This window comes from Terrapene carolina, unplaced genomic scaffold (assembly GCF_002925995.2).
Source record: "Terrapene carolina triunguis isolate 2854851 unplaced genomic scaffold, T_m_triunguis-2.0 Scaffold21, whole genome shotgun sequence".
Classification (NCBI taxonomy): Eukaryota; Metazoa; Chordata; order Testudines; family Emydidae; genus Terrapene; species Terrapene triunguis.
This window is the reverse complement of record NW_020664372.1, coordinates 3,378,314-3,400,451: the sequence shown is the minus strand read 5'-3', so window position 1 is coordinate 3,400,451 and position 22,138 is coordinate 3,378,314. Positions and strand designations below refer to the sequence as shown.

General features: G+C 40.8%; 1 protein-coding gene across 4 annotated transcripts in view; it reads left to right on the top strand.

Moving 5' to 3' along the window:
- KLF12 (Kruppel like factor 12) overlaps positions 1-22,138 on the top strand; it is a 341,374-nt gene that overhangs the window by 218,008 nt on the left and 101,228 nt on the right. For all 4 annotated transcript variants that reach the window (XM_026660877.2, XM_026660850.2, XM_026660911.2 and 1 more), the window contains one exon: positions 2,528-3,071. In XM_026660877.2, the coding sequence (XP_026516662.1) occupies positions 2,528-3,071 (544 nt within the window). The remainder of the gene's footprint in view (positions 1-2,527; positions 3,072-22,138) is intronic.

Sequence of the window (22,138 nt, the reverse complement as noted above, 5' to 3'; positions counted from 1 at the left end):
ATCCATACAGAATGGCAGATTCTTTCTGGAGTAGGTCAGTGTCAAGCAGGGAGCGGTGGTGCAGAGCTATGTGTTCCCATCCACCCGAACAAAATAGGGGGTACTTTTTGAGACTGTACCATTTTTATTTTACGTACAAGATTTCCAAAGCATCAGTGGCTTCAAATGCATCCTGCTGTCTCTTAGTGCAAGGCCCTGTATAAACACAGAACAAAAAGACAATACTTGCCCAAAGGCATTTACAGACTAAGTATACGACAAGAGATAACAGGTAGTACAATGAGACAGTACTGGTCAATATGATAGGCAGGGATCTCAGCACGCCAGCTATTTCAAAACACTAGTCAGAACTACCACAATAAAATGTAGAGCCCTGTTCTGAGATTAACCTTGCCAAATTCTGTGACATGACTGTGGTAGCAACCAATCTACTCTATATCATGTGTGTAGTTTTCATTTTTTTTAAAGTAAAAGAGCTAAAAAGTGTAGAGTGTCAGGAATGGGTGAGGTTCTGTGGCCTGCAATGTACAGGAGGTCAGACTAGATGATCATGATGGTCCCTTCTGACCTAAAAATCTGAGTCTGTGATTCAAGGTGGTAAATTATATGGTCAAAAAGATACATTTTCCTCTGTCCCATTCTTACAACTACTTACCACCTTGCCGCAAGATCAACATAGAAATTCCCAGATCAGTGGTCCACGTAGTTCAGATGATGATGGCTAGTGCATGATGTTTCAAAGGAAGGTACAAGAGTGGACAATTATGGAATAATTTTTTCATTAAGAATATTTCTTTAGAACCACGTTAGTCAGTGATTGGTGTTTGCCCTGACGCATGGTATTTTCTATCCTGTAAGTGTGTAGAGAATTATCTTATCTATTGAACTGTGCATGTTTTCATTAGCTATATAATATAATTATTATTTTGATTATTTGTACTACAATAGCATGCAGAGGCCCCAACTGGCACGGGTGTACATTTATACAGAGGTACATATATACATACATATAGAGAGAGACTATCCCTGTCCCAAAGATCGTACCATTTTTAAATATGCGAAGGGGACGTGAGGAGGGAAAAAAAAAAAAAACTTGTTGCTATCCCCATTTTATGGGTGGAGAACTCAGGCACCGAGAGGCTAAGTTAAAATCAAACAAGAAGCATATGTCACAGCCAGAAATGGAACCCAGGTCTGCATAGTCCCAATGCACCACTTTAGCCACAAAACCAACCTCACTCTTCACTGTATAGTATAATATAAATGCCTAATCCTTCTTTAGAATTCCGCTAAACTTGTAAAGTCAAGATCATCTTGTACTAATGAGTTCCCCAGGTTGATTATGTATTGTATAAAGAAAGTATTTCTTTTAATCAATTTATAGTTTGTTGCCATTCAATTTAATTAGATGTCCCCTGAGAGAGAGAGAGAGAGAGAGAGAGAGAGGATAAAAAGAAGGCCTTCTCTATACTATTTGGTTTAATTCATTATTTTATGTACCTGTCTCATGTCTCTTTATTCATTTCCACTCTAAACTAAACAGTCCCAATTTTTTCACTCTTCCCACATACAGAAGTCTAATGCCTCTAAACATTTTTGTCATTCATCCATTGAACTTTTGGGGGGGGGGGGGGGGGGGAAGATGAAGGTGAATGCAGTTCAGATCATGATCAATCAAACCTCCCAAATATTCCTTTCCTGGAATAGAAAGGGGCTTTTGGAATATCTCATATTTTCATATTTAGGAATTTCAGGTGTAAGGTTTCCCATTATGATCAGATTGTTATTATTATTACTCATATTATTATTTTACTTTATTTTAAATGTTGCTACTTTTCTTTCACATTATATCTTCTCGGTGTCCTGGAATTTGTTTTTTTGTTGTTGTTTTTGTGTGCTCAAAATAGCAATGGAAAAGCCTTCAACAAAAAATCTAACATAGTTTAATTCTAAAAACTCAGAAGAGGATTAATTTATTGTATGATACTTAGTTAGTGTGTCTGAAACAATGGATTTGGGGCATTTCTTATTAGCTCGTCAGCAATGATTTTCTGAGATATCTAGCATTCTAGAGATTATGAGGCTGTATTCTGAGCCGCCTAGATGTAGAAGAAACACACAGAAAGGTTACTAATTGTATCTTTGTATGAAAGAGTTTTATTAGATTAAGTGAGGTCTGAAAAAGCCCAGCAATTGCTTTTTACAGGTCATTTTGCAGTGTTGCAATCTGGAATCAAATACTGTCTACTATTAATGGTAAGCCGGTAGAGAAATTCAATGATGTGGAAATATTAGTTGGATTTTATATTACTGATGAAGTACGCATATTTTTCACCTCATACTTGATGTTTTGCCCCTTCAGCCATGAGCTGCCACATTGAACAGAAACAAATCTCCAGTGGCCTTAAGAACCAAGTGTGAACTGCATGTTAAATGTGCATGATCAATTAAATGTTTAAATTGTCTTAGCCAAATATTTAATATCAGTGACTAAAAATATAAACATGTTCCTTTTTTCCCCCCACAGTCTCCAAACGTCCACAACTATCCAGACATGGAAGCTGTACCCTTGTTGTTAAATAACATGAAGGCAGATCCCCCAGAGGATTCGTTATCTACAGACCATTTCCAAACACAAACTGAACCAGTGGACTTGTCAATAAACAAAGCCAGGTCATCCCCTATAGCAGCCTCATCTTCACCGGTTTCCATGACAGCATCAGCCTCCTCTCCTTCTTCTACTTCAACTTCTTCTTCTTCTAGTCGGCCAGCTTCCTCCCCTACGGTAATAACATCAGTATCTTCAGCGGCATCTGTGCCATCAGTATTAACTCCAGGCCCTCTTGTGGCCTCTGCATCTGGTGTTGGAGGCCAGCAGTTTTTGCACATAATCCATCCAGTACCACCTTCAAGCCCTATGAACTTACAGTCCAACAAAATGAGTCATGTGCACCGCATTCCAGTGGTGGTGCAGTCGGTACCTGTAGTCTACACAGCTGTGAGATCACCTGGAAATATGAACAACACTATAGTAGTACCGCTGTTGGAGGATGGGAGAAGCCATGTTAAAGGTAAGACAAGCTGGCTTTGCATATCCCAGGCTCATTTGAAACATTGTAAAGCATAAATTAACCTGTGGTAGCTGAATAACAGTTCTTTTGAAAATGCTGTTAACTTTATAAACCTATTTTTTTTCATCTGCTGAAGCTTATTTTACCACAAAGTTTAAGAAACCTTAAAACTAAAGAACAGATGGGGCCAGATTCATCCCTGGTGTAACTTAATTGGATTCAATAGAGTGGCACCAGAGATAGATTTTGTCCATCATGACTAATAATCATCACTTTGGTATTTGAGTGCCTGGCACTGCAATTAGGGAATAGGAAGATGGGGAAATAGTAAAAAGCCACTCAGAAGGACAGGGAGAAAACCGCTAGTTGGAATGGACCTAAGAAAGGCAAAGGAGTGAGACAAAGGAGAGAGAGGTTCAGTTTGAGAACAGCGCTGTTGTAGGAATATGAGAAGGAAAGGCCTCCAAAGCAAAAACCAGTGACAGATGCAGAGTGGAAGGTATAGAACCAGGTTTCATTCAGCCTAAGGAGGGCCAGTGGGAGACCCTGCCTCAGGTTGTTTCTGTTGGAATGAACAGTAGAATGGAAGGAGAAAACAGGGGATGTGAATGGTGCAAATCAGTTTTACGGAAATAGAACCCAAGATGCAAGCATGAAAGTAGGAGAGAATGCATGAGAAGGAGAGTGCGGGCTGAACGGTTGGCCTGTATTGAGAAAGATCTCCAAAGAGGAGGAAAATGAGAGTGGAAAAGAGTTGTAAGGGCAAAGGCAGAGAGCAAGAAGATGACACTGAAGTTATAGGAGAGGAGAAAATATTAGAAATTGAGAGAGCAGAAGAGGAGTAGTTTTGATGAGATGTGAGGAGAAAGGGAGACAGGAAAAAGGTGGACAGAAGAACACAGAAAATAGATGTGTCTAGATCAGTGGCGGGCAACCTGCGGCCCGCCTAGATACTATAGTGATTGGTGCTTTATAAGCACAATGGACCAAGAAATGTTAGTGGCAATGGTAGAAACATGGGCGAGGCTAGAGGCAAAGATCATTGCATGCTGATAAATAGAACATGGTCACATCTCCCCCCAAAATGACCTGTTGCTCCAAGCTGCAGGGGAGAGTATTAATAGCTAATCTCACTTTTAGGGTTCATGAGACAGAAAAGCATTTAGCATTATGCTTTATAACATCCCTAGAGTTTCTTATTGCTTAATTAAGAGATTCATGCAGTCATTCCCAAAAGATTGTTTCTTTTGACTCTTCTGTCTATTTCTGGTATAATAATATTACGTTTGTTGGCAATGGTGGGGTTTTATGTTTTTTAGTAGCATCATGTTGTTCATAAATCTTTGTTTTTCCCCTCCCATTGCCTCAGTCCCCTAGCTTTAGTATGGAAGTCAACCAGCCAAGCCTCTTGCAAAAATGGAACTTATCCTCTTTATAGGCTCAGAACATGCAAAACTAACTCAGAATATATCTGGTTTTTGTTCTGAAACTGGAAATGATGGTGGGTTAAGACATTTTATTACACTTTATACAATGACATAATTTTAGGGCCCTATGCCATTATGTAAAAAATGATAAATGAAAGTAGCATGGTGCAACATACTATAAAATAGTTGTAAAATAAATAATTTTGATTTGATGTTTTGTTTTGGAGTTTTGCATTGGGATTGAGCTGAATCTGACCTTGAGCTTGACGAGTATTGTCCTTAGGTACAGAAACTGTTGGTTTACTTTTCAAAGGTGGTAACTGGCAATGGTTACAACTACATCTGTAGTCAGTACTTTCCCAGTTTGTAAGAGTGGAAACTCACTACCCCCGTTCACCAGCAAAATTCCAGAATTTAGTGTACTGTAGGGATTTCAGCCCACAAGTTTCAGATGCAGACATACTGAGCTACCCTGACAACCTCTCCTTTGTGCTATTATTGGCAGAGATCATTACCCAGCACCACTGCACCTCTTAATGTACAGCTAGAGAAAAAGAAGGGATTAAGCTGTCCTTTAATTTTTTTCTCTTCAGCTGCACCCTTTCTGCTGTCATTGATACTTCTGATAGAAATGTACAAGTTAATTTGAATAATTATAATAAAAGGATAATGGTAACAATCCACAATAGGTAGCCATTCTTTGTTAGCTCTTTCTGGCACGTGTTTTCTTTCTTTGTTATGTAAACCAATACAAATAAGAAAGGCAATAAACAATATATTTTGCATAAATTGACAGCTAAACTTTAATTTCATATATGCATATCATAGTTTAAATTCAATTATGAGCTTTTTCGGTTAACATATGTAATAAATATATACGGATAATAAAAGGGCATTGCTCTGCAAATTAAACTGGTGCCAATATCCTCCAGTCAAATGAATGAGACACACAGATTCAGAATTATCTAAAATCTGTGTGTGCCTTCAACTTTCACCTGATGGTTGATCATTTATATAAATGTAAAAAGAAATGTTTAGAGATCAATTCTTCCCTCAGTTAACATGAGCAATTGTCAGTGGCAGAATCTGGCTCTTAATCTGTACATTCTTTGTGCCTTGCATTTATCCAAGTCAAAAGTAGCATTAGTGTTACTAGGCCCAATTCAGGAAAGTGCTTAAGCACATGCTGAAGTCCTGTTGACTTCATTGGGACTTAAGCACATGCACTTGTTTAAGTGCTTTGCAGAATAAATACTTTTCTCTATCAGTGCCCATAGGTGTTATTGTTGAGTGTGCTTTTTCCTCTTCTTCTGTCTAGTTGCCCAGTTGCCCATCCAGCTACTTTTGTTTTGCCTAAAACACATTTTGTTTTTTGTATATTAAGAAAACATTCCCTTGATCCCATCTTTCTCTCTAACATCTCATCTCCAAATGATCCTTTTGCCCAAGCACTGAAATGTGCTCTCTGCTCCTACCGCCTACATTTCTTCCCCTATCTCTTCCCTTGAACCGTACAATCTGGATTCTCTTCTTTCCAATAAAACTGCCCTGATTCCTAACTGCTGCCTTCCAGCTAAGTCAACAGGACACTTCTCTGTTCTTACTCTGCTTGAATTCTCTTTTCCCTTCAATATTTGCTGTCCTGATTCTCCTCCTTATCTTGCAAACTACTCTTTGAGTGTCATCTTCACTATCTTCCATCTCATCGCATGTCTGAAATGCCCCATTTGCATGTTCCCCCATTATCTCAAACTCTTTCTCTAAAACTGAGGGTCAGGTTTGAATGCAAAGAAAGATAGTGTGTCCACAGACTTAATGAGCGGAAGCGTGTCTGTGTGTACAAAACTCCTGAATTCCCCTTTGAAAAACAATTTTAAAATCCAAACTTTTTTTAGGTTTTCATTGTACAGGAACTGCTCCAACACTTACTCATTCATTTTACTGGTTACTGGCCAGTACACAGAAATTTGAAAACGTATACAGTATCCAAATGAAGTTGCGTTCTCATTTCTGTGTCTGCTATAGTCTGACTGTCACACCAAAAGTGTTAATATAGCATTTTAGGACACGAAATCTCCTTTAAACTTTCAGCTCTTATCTTATGCATTTACATGCTTTTGGGGGGGACATGGAGTAATTACCTATAACAAAGAAGAAAAGTCCCAGTCTGCAAGCAGAGCCTGAGCCTGAGAGGTGCTTAGAGCCCTGAGCTCTTACTGCAGTCAGTGGGAGTTGAGGCAGCTTAGCACCATCTAGGGGGCCAGCAGTTTGAAAAATCAAACCCACACTGACTTAGACCCAGTCATGCTGTGCATTCTCACCGGCCATTGGCGTTAGTGGGACTTTGCAGACTGTTACGGAACGACACTGTATTATTAATAGGTAGTTTCAGAAAAAAAATCTTATTTAACAAAAAGTTGGCTTAATAAGGATGTATAAAAATATTTGATGGCACCTTGATAAACTGAGGGGTAGGGAGTGACCTCCCAGTGTTAATGTAGGGAGAGACAAGGTGGGTGAGGTAATATCTTTTATTGGACCAACTTCTGTTGATGAGAGATGAGCTTTTGAGCTTACAAAGAGCTCTTCCTCCGGTCAGGAAAACTTACTCGGAGTGTCACAGCTAAATACAAGGTGGAACAGACTGTTTAGCATAACACATATTTCAAGGGACCACTCAAGGTGAAGTGGCCTGGCTAAAGGTCTGAATAATTTACTTCAATTTTTCTATATATAATAAAAGAAGGTATAGACATAGAGTTAGGAATATTATTTCCAATGGGTCCTATCCCACAGTCCTTTCTCAGGCAAAGCTCCCCTTTACTTCAACTGATGTTTTACCTCAGTAAATGCTGCAGGATTAGGACAACTACATTGTGTTTTATCGACAACTTTGGGAAATGCTTTTGGTGACCACTATTACTATGCAATAAATACTCCTGGGGGAATTCTGCACCACTGCGCTCACAGATTTCCTGTCACCCTACCTGCCAAGCCCCCATCACTCCTCAGCCATGGGGAGCTACTCCCCCATGTGCTCTGCACCCCCTCCCTTGCTTCCCTCCCCATCACTCCTCAGCCACGGGGAGCTGCTCCCCCATTCGCCCAACCCCTGTGCATCCAGAGCCCCCCATACCCAAATGCCCCCGACAAGCCCCCCACACCTAAACCCCCACCTCACCCAGGCCCACCGCCCCTGCATTCTGACCCCTGCCAAGCCCCTCCCTCCTGCATCCAGACCTCCACCCCTGAACCCAGACCACCCCCCACTGAGCCTCCCGCAGTTGAACCCCCACCCCGATGAGCCCCACCCCATATACCCCTGGATTCCCCTGCTTGACTCCCCACACCTGGACTCCCCTGCCAATCCCCATTACCCTGCATCTGGACCCCCTGCCGAGCTCCACCCCTTGTATCTGGACCCCCACCCGGCATCCAGGCCCCTCTGCTGAGCCCCAACCACCTTCACCCGAACCCCCCTGCAGAGTCCCATTGCCCCGTCACCTGGAATCTCCTCACCCCAACAAGCCCCTGTACACCCAGATCTCCCACTGTGCCACTTGCACCCAGATTGCCCCACACAGAACCCGCTCATTGCACACCTGGATCCCCCCACACTAAGCCCCTCCACACATGGATCCTGCCAGGCTGAGCCTGCCTGCCCACACCTAGTGCACCTAGCAAGTAGGGGCAGGGCCCTAGGTGTTTCTGGGGCAGGCCCAGCCCTTGCACTATGTCAGGGTCAGGTGCAGCCTCACCATCAAGTCCATGTCCTGGGGTAGGGGGCTGCAGGGTGATCTCCCTCCTCCGTGCAACCAGTGGCCTGTGCGCCCTACTGCCATGCTGGAGCCTCCATATTTATTTATAGACAAATAAAATTTGCAGAATTTTGTAGAAATTTAAATATTGTGTGCAGAATTTTTATTATTTTTATGCAGAATTTTTCATTTTTTAGTGCAGAATTCCCTCAGGAGTAAATAAAGCATTCCAACGTATTAAAGACTCCTGAGAGACTTGAATAAAATATTTCTGTTCAGCAATGGTGACCATTGATATAAGACAGTGGTCCCCAAACTGTGGGGCACACCCCCTAGGAAATGCAGAGGAGGAACATTCGGGGGATCATGTAATTGTCTGTGTGTTTATAGTGTATTTTAGGCCCATCTCAGGAGTACCTCTGTTGCATCTTATTACATCATATGAGGAACATACTCCACATGTATTTAAAAAGTTGTCTTTTATATGTTCTCCAGTAGCTAAGATATTAATCAGTAAGAAAAACATTACTAGTTTGGGTAGGTATTCCCTATATTTACAGTAGGAAATTCCCCATTACTAGACTATTTTTACTCACCGGTAAGTTGGTAATAGAGTCTTTTAAGCTATTAAGGATGCACTCCATAGGAGACTGTTTGTCTTAAATAGCAGTTTATACTATAAAGTTAGAAACTCAACATTAAGGACTATTCAATTTGTACCATGACTCTAAAGGTCAGGTAATATGGGTCTGTATAAACTGTGTTTGTTGCTTTATGTGGAAAGATTGATTTTTCTGTGTCTCTGCATCTCCATTCACTGTTAGTTTTGACTTGTTTTCCAACAGGGTGGAGTTAATCTGCTTTTTTTTTTTTTTTTCTTTTGCGTATGCACAAAAATCCATTGAGGGTGAACACACTCCACCCAAGCTTCCTCCTACGCATTTACTAGATATCTAAAATGTTTGCAAGCTGAATACACCCCCTGCTTTGTTTGGCAGAACCATCAGTGGTTCTGGGAAAGGAGCAAATGAATGGCAGTGACTAGCCACAGAATGAAACAGAAAGAGAAGAGACTTATGTCCTAAGATGGAATTCACATTAATGTAGAAGCTTCATTTATTTAAGAATCCAGAGAAATAGCAATTCTTCTGGAATGAAGGAACTAAAACATTGGTAGGACAAAATATGTTTTATCATGCATTTGAGACAGAGGCTATTTTTGAGGGAGGCAGAATAAAATAATCATACTTAAGTATGATGACTCCTACAGCACAAGACTTTAATTTTAATTTTAAAATAAATACTAAAGACTTGCCAATGTCTAATTTGGTTTTGTCCCATCTGGAACTACTAATTCATTTGTTCAAAACATTCTGACCTCTGAAAAGACTATATTTCATTCTTAAATTTATTGTTTGTTTGGCACCAATAGAGTGTTTGGTGCTGTACCAGTCCTGCAGGGCGGCTGGCACCAGAATTTTCACTCAGTAGGAGGAGTGAAGATGCTGGGTGCTTCTCCCTACTAGAGGCTGCCCGGCTTTCCAGTTCCTGCTACCAGGTCTGAAAGGGAGGAGACATGTCTATATCTCATTCCTTCCTATACCATATTTGCTAGCACCTGGAGACAGTTTGTTGTTGTTGTTTTTGGGGGGTGGCAGGGAGGGATACACTCTAATTCTTCCTTTAGCAAGTATAGGAGGGCTGCTGAATATGCCCTGAGGCATTTAGCCATTGCCTGCTTTGTGCGTGAAGAATTCCTCTGGTTCTACAACTTTGCATCCCCATCAGTGCACATCATAGTAAAAAAAGCTAGAACTGAGCCCCAAAGCTGTTACTTTGATATAACTGATACAGTTTAGGATATGAACAAAACATATATGTAACCAGACCCATCAAGAGAAATTTGGGGGCCCAGTACCTCATGTTTGCTGGAGTCCGACCCTCTCCCATTTCACTTTATTTACACAGATGTTACATACTGAGGGCCCCGGTACAATTGTTCTGCCTTCTTCTCCCTTAATTTTCTGTTTGATACACCTCTAAAGTTTAGTGTCATTTGGGCCAAATTACTGCAAATTTTCTGGGGGGCCAAAGTAACTTATGTACCGGTGGATTCTTGAAGTGTGTTAGTTATACACTGGAATCTCTTACTGCCTTATAGTTCCTCTGCTATATGTTGTTCAGGTTATTCCCTGAGTATATTTTTTCTTGTTATCTTCCCTGGTTTGTTTTATGTTGGTGATGGAGTATTTGTATATTAGATGATTGATGTGATTTTAGATCTTAATAGCTTCAGTAGTTCAGTTTCATATAGATGAGAGAGAGTTTTATGACTTCAGACAATTTAAAATGAAAAAAGTTTTTTATAAAAAAAAATGTGTGTGTTTTTATATATATATATATATATATATATATATATATACAGATGGATGGAGATACATAAATATGTGCATACATTACATACATCCATAGGTATATACACACCGCTATTATTAAGTTATAGCAAATTATTTTACTTGTGAAATGATTTTAAATAATGCCTTAGATTGGACAATGGCAATTAATATCTTATGGTAGATTAGTGACATAATATGTATGAGGATGCCAGTTCCCATTCACTATGAACCATTGCTATGTCTAGTGCAGTTAACTGCTGCAGCCACATAGACTCATAAAAATCTCAATAAAATCTGAAAACTGTAGAGTATGGGTAATCTCGCTATAAATTATAATAAAAATTACCCCTGTAGACTCTATATTCTGACCATTAAGTTCATGGATTCTGCTGCTTTGTACATAAAGTTTTATTAAATACATCGACCAGTTCTGTTGGCCCTACCAGACAGCAAGCTGTTTTGATTTAAAATCTGATTAGTGTTCTCGGAGAATTTTCAAAAGCAAAAACTGTTGATAATGAACATTAAATAGGAGGGGAAATATCTGATATGTGTTCCATGTAATAGTTATCTGCTTGTGGAGATGGTGGGGGGCAGTAAAGGACATCTTTCCCACAATGAGTACATTTGTTATGTCTGTAAAGCAAGGATTTGGTTTCCCAACACAGCTGTCCAAAAGTATATTACATAAACTAGAGCACAATATCCAGTCTCAGAGGGTTTTCTTTGAAATGCTTCATGTACATCTGTATCTGGAGGTGCTGCTTCCATTGTAGGAAATATGTAGCAGGATATATGACATTCTGCTTCAGTATTTCCCTCCCTAGTGATTGGCTGCTGGATTCCTAAACCTGTCACGGATGGCAATCTTCAGAAGTGGTTAGTATCAAATGGTTGGGTGTGGATCTTAGATAGAATCTCTTTTTACCTTATGTAGCTGGAGATCTAATAGACAACTCTCATCACAAAGAGCAATGTTGATATTTGCTTACTTTTCCCTTCCTGTCATTATTCATGGTGGTGAGCTTGATCTTCTCAGCTGAGACAGGATGTTGCAGCATGGCAACCTGCCCTCTAGCATTCTGCAGTGTCCACATCTGACAGCACCCAACTCTATGACAATGGTGTCCCCAGGCATAATGAAAAATATGTCAAGGTGGTGTTCACTGAGCTTTACAGCCCAACATCCAGTGTGCCACTTGGCTGTCTCTAATCCTTGACCGCTAGGCCTCTGAGGGACGTAACTTCAAAGGAAATGCCCAGTATTGATATAGCCGTCACACCCACCCTCACTCTGGGAATAGACTCCAAGTTATGGCATGTGACGAGACATTTGTAATTCTAACCTATTTCCTGGCATTAAGTGGGACGGGATGATCACAAGTCCCTCTATTTAGTATTTGAATTTCCTGGATTTGTGATTATTCAGGAGTTTTTGAAACATTGGCAGCCATTAAAGCCAATGCAGGCAGACACCCACCTTCTTCTCCACCTCATGGCAGGAAGACAACTATATTCTTTCTCCTCCCAAGACAGACAGACGTGAACATTAGTTGACGCTTCTCGGGTGATAAAATGAGGGGTTGTGGCTATTGGATGAAGTGTGCAGGTGGGTGGTGCTGCTGTTTAGGTGCGGGTAAGTAGAGTTGTTGGGATTCAGGAATGCATATTCTTTTTTTAACATGGTCCAGGACTTGTGCTTACCAGTTCACTGATCCTGTTATTGTCAGAACCAGTTCAAACACTGTTTCTGTGCCCTGGCAAGTCATAAAACATTGATCCAAAAGCCTAGAGGCTGTATAATTTATTAAATTATATTTCCCAGTACTTTATTGTTAATGCAGCAAGTCCACATCCAGAATAATATTGTTGAGATTCTTGTGAATGTGAAAATCATTGGTATTCAGGGGGGATTGTTTTCCTATTCCTGGGAGAGATTCCTGGTAGCAAAAATAATGCTTACTACTAGAAATAATTTTCTGTTAGCTGATATTTAACTTTTACATAGGGTTACCAGATAGCAACTGTGAAAAAAAGGGATGGGGGTGGGGGGCAATAGGCGCCTATATAAGAAAAAGTCCCAAAAAACAGGACTGTCACTTTAAAAACGGGACATCTGGTCACCCTACTTTTACATATTACATTTGCAAGGAAAGTAATGGAATCACAGCTTCTCACTTTTGGTAGCTAGAATGGGTTGAAATTTCAAATTTATCAATCAACAGGCCAGAGACTGATGTAAAAGATGGATCTCCAAGCAGGGACTCTGGACAGCACACTAACAGAAATCCCAGTACCCTTCCCTTTTCAGCTTTAAAAAGAGGCATAGATTATAAGGTCATAAGGAACCATAATCATCTAGTCTGACCTCCTGTGAAACACAGGCCGTAGGATTTCACTCATTGATTCCTGCATCAAACTTCTCACTCAGTGCATTTTCCCGGATCTCACTGATGGGGGAAGGGCAGAGAGCTTCATTTTTCTGGCTGGCAGGCTTGATGCTCCAACTACTAGGTGTCTGGTACATTTTCAAGGCCTGTTATAAGCAATTACTTTATATTGAACAGTGATGCTATTTGTTAGATTAGCAAGCAGGATACTGTACATTCGTCATAGAAAGCACAGTGTGAAGTTTCACATATGAAACAAAAACAAACCGTCTACTAATATCATACACTCATTCAGAAGGCAGAAATTGATTTTTAATCATTTTAAGAGCGCAACTAAAAGCATGATTTAATTAGTATTATATCATGATACTTCAGCATATGTCTCTGTATATACATATTTTCAAGGCTATTAGCAAAGAGATTATTTAATTCAGAAGACAAGTATTGAGGTTAAACATACAGTACCACAGTCCTCAATATTTCAGAATGCTGATATTCTATTTTTTCTCTTTATTTTCACACCGGCAAGTATTGGTCCCCTAATAAGTCATTTAAGCATTAGCTAACTCTGTATGGCTTAACTAATAAGGGAGGCAAAACTCCTGATGATTACCCTGCTTTCTTCTGCTCTTAAATATTGCATTCATCTTAAACCTCCAGGGGCAGGATTTGATTTAAATCTAAAATAATGTATTTATGTGAAATTACTTCTTGTAGGTCTCAGCCTTCCTATTGATGGGATGACTTTCTATCACATCAGCTTCCAGAAAACTTGATCAGAAAAAAAAAATCAGGTTATAATTGGAAAATGTCAGGAGCAATAGCAGTGCACTGGTGTACTACACTTTTCATCTCTAAAGATTTTCTGCATATCTTATATTAGGTTATAGTGAGTTTGGTGGGCTCATCCTATATTTGTGCACATCAGTAAACTACTAGACAGCTTAGCACAATTAAGAGTCTCATCTCTATGCAGGGCCAAGACTTGAAAAGCAATATATAGCACCAGTCAAGGTTGAGGTGCATTGGCAGAGCTGCACTGAGGAAGCTTGCGTAATATCTGCCGGTTCCTGCACTATGTGATTCCAAGGCAATGCTGTTAATCCTTCAGTTTCCTGAATATCAAACTCACCTAGTCTCTTTTTAAAATAAATGGAAGGTGTGGTGTGATATTTAGTGCAGAGAGGTAGAATGGTTAAATGTCAGTGATTGTACAATGGCACAGCGATAAAATGTTTTTAAGATCATGCTTAAAATTGTCTGTCTAATTCCATGAAATATATATTAGTCAACAAATATGCTAAATGTTTTAATTAATTATTTATATTTTTCTTAAAGGAATTTTTGTTAAACTTGAGTGGATACCCGATGATCTTATTCTTTTAGGTAGTTTTTCCTACAAATGGAAAAAATGGTGGTATGTGTGAGTCTTTATGAAAATGAAACTCCAGTAGCTGTTCTAATATCAGCAAACATATAACAATGAATTTTGTCTCTGTGTTTAATTTTATTTTATTACAGTGCCATTGTTGTAACTGTATATTTTTAATAAGAGGTCAACATATTACAATTGTGGTTTTGAAGTAATAGCTCGAGTGCTGGAGTGGTTGGAACAGGCTTTTGCTGTGTTGTTGTTCTGTTGAAAGATTGGCTTCTAAAAGGAAACACTTTTCTGATTAATTTTGGTAATGGGGGCAGCGAGAGGAGATAGGGCCCTACTGAATATGTGCTAGTGTGTCAAGAGCTAATCTCTACACTATTTCAACTAAAAGGAACATTTGTCCTTCGGGTTCATATAGACATAGAGCCTTATGGCCTCCTCAGCTCTCTAAACTCACATACATCCTCACATAATTCCTCCACTGCCTCTCTAATCTATTCAGCTTCCAGTACAAAACGCTTATTTTTATAACTCTCCATGGATCTTTACCAGCATATATGTTGTCCCCTCACAACACTCACCCACTCTTTTCCTCATTCCCTCTGCTTGCCTAGCACCAGCCTCCTTCGCACTTCACAAAACCACCAGACAGCTCAGCACAATTGAGAGTCTCTGCTCAAAGCAGGGCTAGATCTGGAAAGCAAGATGCAACACAAGTTAAGGTTAAGATGCATTGCGTGGATACAGCTGCACATTGTCTGCCAGTTTCATCACTGGCTCTTCATCGATTTTCATATCCCATTTGCTAACATATCTTTTCTCCCTTGTCTAAATCTTTTAATTCTCTCTCACATTCTGTTGTTTGTTATTCCAATAAATAACTACAAATCATTATTTAATAACTGTGAGCAGCATATACAAACCTGGAAGCAAAAATCTCTTAAAGCTATATTTAGATGTCTAAATGAAAGTGGCCTTATTTTCAGAGCTACTGACTTCATTGGGACATGCTCATCAACTGAAAATCAGGCCGCTTTTACCAAAATACAGATTTTGGAATCTAACTCTAGGCCATCTGAATTTGAACATTTTGGCCTGTATTCTTAACTCTATAAAATATTTTTGGATACAGTTTATATGGAAGAAACTATAAAGAAAAAGGCCCTAATCCTCAATTGACTGTACCAGGGCCGGATTAACTCTCCTGTGGGCCCAGGGCTATTAGATTTTGTGGGGCCTCTGTATACAAGTATTTTTCCTGGGAGGGAGTTTGGGTGCAGGAGGGAATTCTGATCTGGGGCAGGGGGTTAGGTGGAGGAGGGGGTGTGAGGTGCAGGCTCCGGCTGGGAGGCGCTTACCACAAATGGCTCCTGGCCGGCGTGCAGCAGGGCTCAGATTGCCTGCCTGCCTGCCATAGCTTCACGCCACTCCCGGAAGCGGCTAGCTGCTAGCACGTCTCTGCGCGCCCCTTGGGAGGGAGGGGGCAGTGGGTCGCCGTACGCTGTCCGCGCCCGTAAGCGCTGCCCCTGTAGGGGACAGTGCCGAGGGTGGGGTCAGCGCACAGAGCCGCCTCCCCCACTCCTTGCCAGGGGCCACAAAGACATGCCAGCAGCCAGCCACTTCCGGGAGCGGCGTGGGGCTAGGGCAGGCAGGAAGCCTGCCTGAGCACCCCTTTTAGCGGCTCAGAGATCACTGCCTGTGGTTTATTATCTTGAGTTGGGGCCCTGGGCTGCAGCCCCTAAAGCCTCTGCCTTAATCTGCCCTGGACTGTACCCCAGCAGTCAATTGCTGGATTGGAGCCAAAAATTGTATTGTTTTATGGGGTTCCAAATTCACAAGCTGTGGAGCTGCTTTTCAGGTACACTTGCATATCTACTTCCCACCCACAGCCCCAAGCACAGGGCTTGCCTTACCATGAGGCGAACTGAGGCGGCCGCCTCAGGTCCCAGACTGTGGGGGGGGGCGCCACTAGGACCCAGAGTGTAGAAAATTGTGTCTGCTGCTGGTGCATATGTATTCTCTCTGCTCTAGATACACAGAGATGGTGGAGTGCTGTGCTGGAGGAAGGAGGGCACAAGAGACATAACAGGAAGGCAGGAGAAAAGGTGAGAGGGAATAAGAGAAAGCAGCAGGATCTTCAGGGAGACAGAGGACGAGGAGCCTCTTGTGTACCTCTCTAGCACCTCTAGGAGCCTGGACTGATTAACGCCAGCTTCTCAGGGAGCTTCCTGTTTCCTGCTGCTTCCCTGAACCCACTTGAGGAGAACAGGCAGTCAGCTGAAGTAGTGGGAGCCAGTTAGGCTGATAACTTCCCTCACTCAGTCCCTGCTACCAGCCTGCTTATTTGTCCCCTTCAATTGAGTGTTGAGAGCCACTATAGCTGGCACAGAACAGCAGTCATGAGTGAAAGAAGAAAGCACCCCTCTGGGGCAGCATTCAGAAAAAGAAAGAAAGCAAAGGAAGCTTTTCTATCTAAGCAGGAAGGAGTTCTCCTGAGATACATAGACACAAATGTTCACGGTGAGCCTTCTGGCCCCAGTGAGGATGTGAGTGGTGAGGAGATGCCTGATCTTCCAGTTAGTCCGAGTGCAGGTGACCTGGCAGCTACTGCAGCATCCATATCTCCATCTCAAATGGATGTAACCATGCACATTCCTGAAGAAAAGTGTAGATCAGAGAAGAGTGTGGCGGAGGCACAAGAAACAGATGCTGCTGAGTTTAGTTCCTTAAGTCTAGATGATCCAGGACTGTGGACCCACTTGAGCAGTAGCCTGAGGGACTTCCTTGTACTGCATGGGCCACAGCAAGTGAAAAACTTCATGTTCCCCAAAGACAATGAAAATAGAAGTTTCCATCCAACACATTACTGGTGTGAAATTCCCAGTGGTGACAAAGTGGAGAGGCCATGGCTTATGTACTCAAAAACCCAGAATGCTGCATACTGTTTTTGTTGCAAACTCTTCCAGTCTAATGTTCCAGCCACATTGGGTTCTACAGGAACAAAGGACTGAAAAATCAGGCTAGAAATTTGGCATGCCATGAGAAGGCAGCAAATCACCAGAGATCATTCCATAGGTGGAAAGAGCTTTAGATGAGACTAAGGTTAAAGGCCACCATAGATGATCAGCATCAAGAGAAGATTGCATCAGAGTCTCTTTACTGGCAAAATGTTCTGAAAAGGCTCATTGCCATTGTGAGAATGCCTGCTGCCCAAAACCTAGCACTGCATGGCACTTCAGCTGTATTTGCCAAACAATGGAAACTTCCTTAAAATTGTGGAGCTGATGGCTGAGTTTGATGCCGTACTCCAGGAGCATCTAAGAAGAGTCACCACCCAATAAATGTACACATACCACTACCTTGGAAAAACAATTCAAAATGAGATCATACAATTACTGGCAACAAAAGTCAAACAGAAGATTGTGGCAGATCTGAAGTCAGCAAGATATTACTCTATTATTCTGGACTGCACACCTGACATCAGCCATACAGAACAAATGACTTTAATGGTGCATTTTGTAACAACAACAGAACCTAGTGAAAATGTCCCTGCAATGATGACTGTCAGAGAGCATTTTCTAGAATTTATTGACATTGATGATACTACAGGAGCTGGTATGACAAATGTGATTCTTAAAAAGCTGGAAGATACGGGAATTGCGATAGCTGACATGAGAGGTCAGGGCTATGGTAATGGTGCCAACATGAGAGGAAAGAACAGAGGAGTGCAGACACGGATCCGAGAGTTAAACCCTCTAGCTTTTTTTGTCCTATGCAGTTCTTTCATTGAACTTGGTGGTCAGGGATGCAGCATTAGCTTCTAGTGAGGCTGCTGAATTTTTTAATGTAATTCAAAGCATCTATGTATTTTTCTCTGCATCAACTCATCAATGGCAAATTTTGAAGCAACATCTGGGAACATCCTCTCTGACACTGAAACAACTGAGTGCCACATGATGGGAAAGTCGAGGGGCGGTGATAAAGCCTATCAAACACCAAATTGGGAAGATAGATTATTCCATAGTTGCCATTATGGAGGATAATGCTATGACAGGAACCGTTCATGGGAGAATGGTGGCAGAGGGAAATGAAATCACCAGAAACATACATAACTTCAAATTTCTGTGTGGCTTAGTGTTGTGGCATGACATACTGTTTGAAATAAATGTTGTAAGCAAGAGACTCCAAGATGTTGATATATCTGGAGCAGTGGAACAACTGGAGAAAGCAAAGTCATACCTACAGTCTTACCGGTCAGATGAGGGATTTCAAAATGTTCTGAAGAGTGCACAGAAGTTGGCAGAGGAACTTCACACTGAAGCTATTTTCCCACCCATTCAAGAATACAAGAGTCACCGAAGAAGAAGACATTTTGATTACAAGGCATGGGATAATCCCATAAGAGACCCCAAACAACAATTCAAAGTTGAATTCTTTAACCAGGTGCTAGATTGTGCAATACAGTCAGATGAAGAACGTTTCATGCAGCTCAAGGAACACAGCAGTATATTTGGGATGTTGTATGATATTCCAAAACTCCTCACTATACCTGAAGAAAACCTACACCAGCAATGCAAGGCACTAGAGACAGTGTTGACACAGGATGACATGCGCGATATTGATATGAGTGATTTAGGTATGAACTGAAAGCCCTTTCAAGATACATTTCAGCAGGATCAACTCCGAAGGCTGTTCTGGAATATATGTGCACAAATAAGATGACCCTCTTTCCAAATGCTTTTTTGTTGCTCTGTGCATACCTCTAACACTTCCTGTAACAGTTGCCAGTGTAGAACACAGCTTATCCATGCTGAAGTTAATAAAAACACATCTACGCTCCACAATGACACAGGAGAGGCTGGTCAGCCTTGCAACCATCTCAATAGAGCATGAGCTGGCCCAGACTGTGGACCTTCAGGAAACAGTTCAGATCTTTGCAATCAAGAAGTCACGGAAAGCACCACTTCGATTATTCAAACAGAGAAAAATGCCAGCGTTTACTATGCAGACAAGAAAAGTTACATTTGCTGTTCAGGCGTTTGAAAGTTAAGTGTTACTTAAAATTTTTGAACAAGGCATTTTAAGTTCTTAGTTTTCCTTTATTGGGGTAGGTAGCGGAGCAGTACCATGAGAGGAGTAGAACAGGAAGAAGGCAGAATTGAGACCTTTCAAAGTTTTGGCTCAAGTGAGGGGGCATGGGGGCGTCATTTGAGCTCCCTGCCTCAGGTGCCAAAAGAAGAATTCTGCTGTGCAGCTTGGGCACTATAGTCACAGGTGAGCACAAGATCTCTCTATGTGGGCACCAGCTAATCAGTTACCTGTAAGGAACTTATTGGGAGGAGAGTAGCTTTAGTTGCTGCCTTTCCCCACAGCAGTTGCAGCTGCTCTGAGAAACAATGGAACTTACTTGGGATGGAAAAGGAGGAGCTCAGCCTTCTGGGCTCACCATGCTCTCAACCAGTTGTCACCAACTTGTGTAATAAAACCTGAAGGGGAGTGGTAGAATCCACCCTGCTGAGCACCTCACAGAGTTCTTTGAAAACATTAGGCCATTGTGTGACAGTTTAGGAGGCAAGGAGCCAACCTCCTCTCCAGAGACTTGTGAAAGCCATCCTAGTGGCTACACATCTGTTTGGGAATAGGCAAGTGGGCACAAAGGGAGAGGGGGAGCAAAAAAAGGGCTGAGAGCTGTAAGGAGACATAAGAGAACTGCAGGTATGTGGTAATGGGAAGGAGCAGAGGCCACATATGGAGAGGGGGAACTAAGAAGAATGCTGAAATGATGGGTATGGGGGCTGACAGATTAGAAAAAAATGAGAGGGAATAAAAATAAATTCCTTAATGCTAAAGTGTGGATTTTATACAGTTTGGCATCAATCCAATTAGCCATCACCATAAATTAGATTGAAAAACCACTCCTCTGTGCTAACAGTTCTGAATTCCCCCACCACAGCATTTGGATTTTCACTATTTTGAAAGCGTGGGAGATCCTACACTTTGCAGAGAATGCACAACACAACAACATGGTGTTGTCATGACCATAGACTTGCAGTTATGCAAGCTGTGCCCAGTGGGCCAAATTATGCTCTATTACCACAATGCAATCCCTTTAACTTCAGCAGGGCTGCATCGACATAACATGGAGCAGCATTTGTCCTATTAAGTATGCAACTTAATCAGCATTGCCAACCCCAAACATTTAAAAAAAAAATCACGATTCATGTTTCAAAATCATGAAATTGGCTTTAAAATTATGAGATTTTTGAAAGATAATACATTTTTATTCTTTTATTTGTCTTCTGGTATTTGAGTCTTTAGGGACACTTCGGTCACATTTTCAAGCATTTTTCTGCAACTATAAGGGCTAGAAATTTACTTTTTTAATTTAAATGAGATTTTCACCTCATCACATGCCTCAAGCACCTGGTGCTTTAAGAAAAACAACAAATATTGAGACGTGCAACAAAATCTCAAGAGTCGGCAGTATCACATTATAAAAAAACTAGATGGTTGTGTGATGAATAAACATGCCTAAGACAGTTTTCTTCTTTATTTAACCCAGCTCCTTTTATTTAAGAATAAGCAAAGTTAAATGTACAAAATTAATATATAATGGCAGCTGCATCATGAACTAACTCTTAAACATCTTCGATGAAGCTACATTTCAGTGTAAACAGCCAGGAGGCTTCTGAGTTGGCCTTCATGTTACAGGGGAGAAAGACTATGCTGCTGTTAGCTGAAAATATCAAGTGCAATATGTTTTTTTCTTTTTAATTTAAACTTCATTAACGTCACATATTTATTTTCACACATTTAACAACATGTAACTATCTGCTTCATATAATTATATAACTAGTGTAACAAGCAACATGTTTCACTTTCTAAAATCAGCAAAAATAGTTAACATTGATGGTTATTATTTCTATTTTACAATTGTTTCTAATAGCCCATAGCCATTTGGCGATCAGGAATTCTCAAACATCACGTTTCTTTCTGATTGTTTTCTCTCTGGTAAAATCAGATGTGATGAGCAATCAACTACTTTTAAATCAAGTTGCCAGCTTATGTTGGCAACTGATGATTAAACACACGTTGTATACTACAGTGTGCAATGTGTGACTAGAATATGGTGCTTGTAGTTTTGGAACAATGAAGCATGTTACCAATGACTTTTCAAAAATTGAAATACAATTTACATCTCAGTGCAGTTATATGGTAAAGACTTTATCGTTGTCAGTGTCAACAATCCCTCCTCTGACAAATGTCTGATATTTTATTTACTGCATGCAACAACCAATGCACACAATGACAAGCTAATCAAGAAAAATTATGGTGACTACATTATGCAATATGTCTCAGAAGAATATTGTAAAATAATCACTGCTCTACAGCCAAAATGCTTCTGAAATAAATGTAGTCAAACGTTACTAATTCTGGGTCACTGAGAACGAAAATGATGCTTAAAATTGTTGATTGGCTCTAGTTTTCAAGATATGCTATTGGGTCAGTATATACGACCCTTGACTTGGGAATGGCGGAGGATAAGTGAGTTATAAAGGGAAGGGATCTCAATTTAAACCAGAAATGACTAAAATACATCTTTGACTGGATCTATGAATAAATCTATGACTGGGTTTGGACAGTACTTGCTTTTTAGGCAAAACAATGAATGATGCAATCTGAAGCTGGTATTGCGTCATACATGATATGAATTG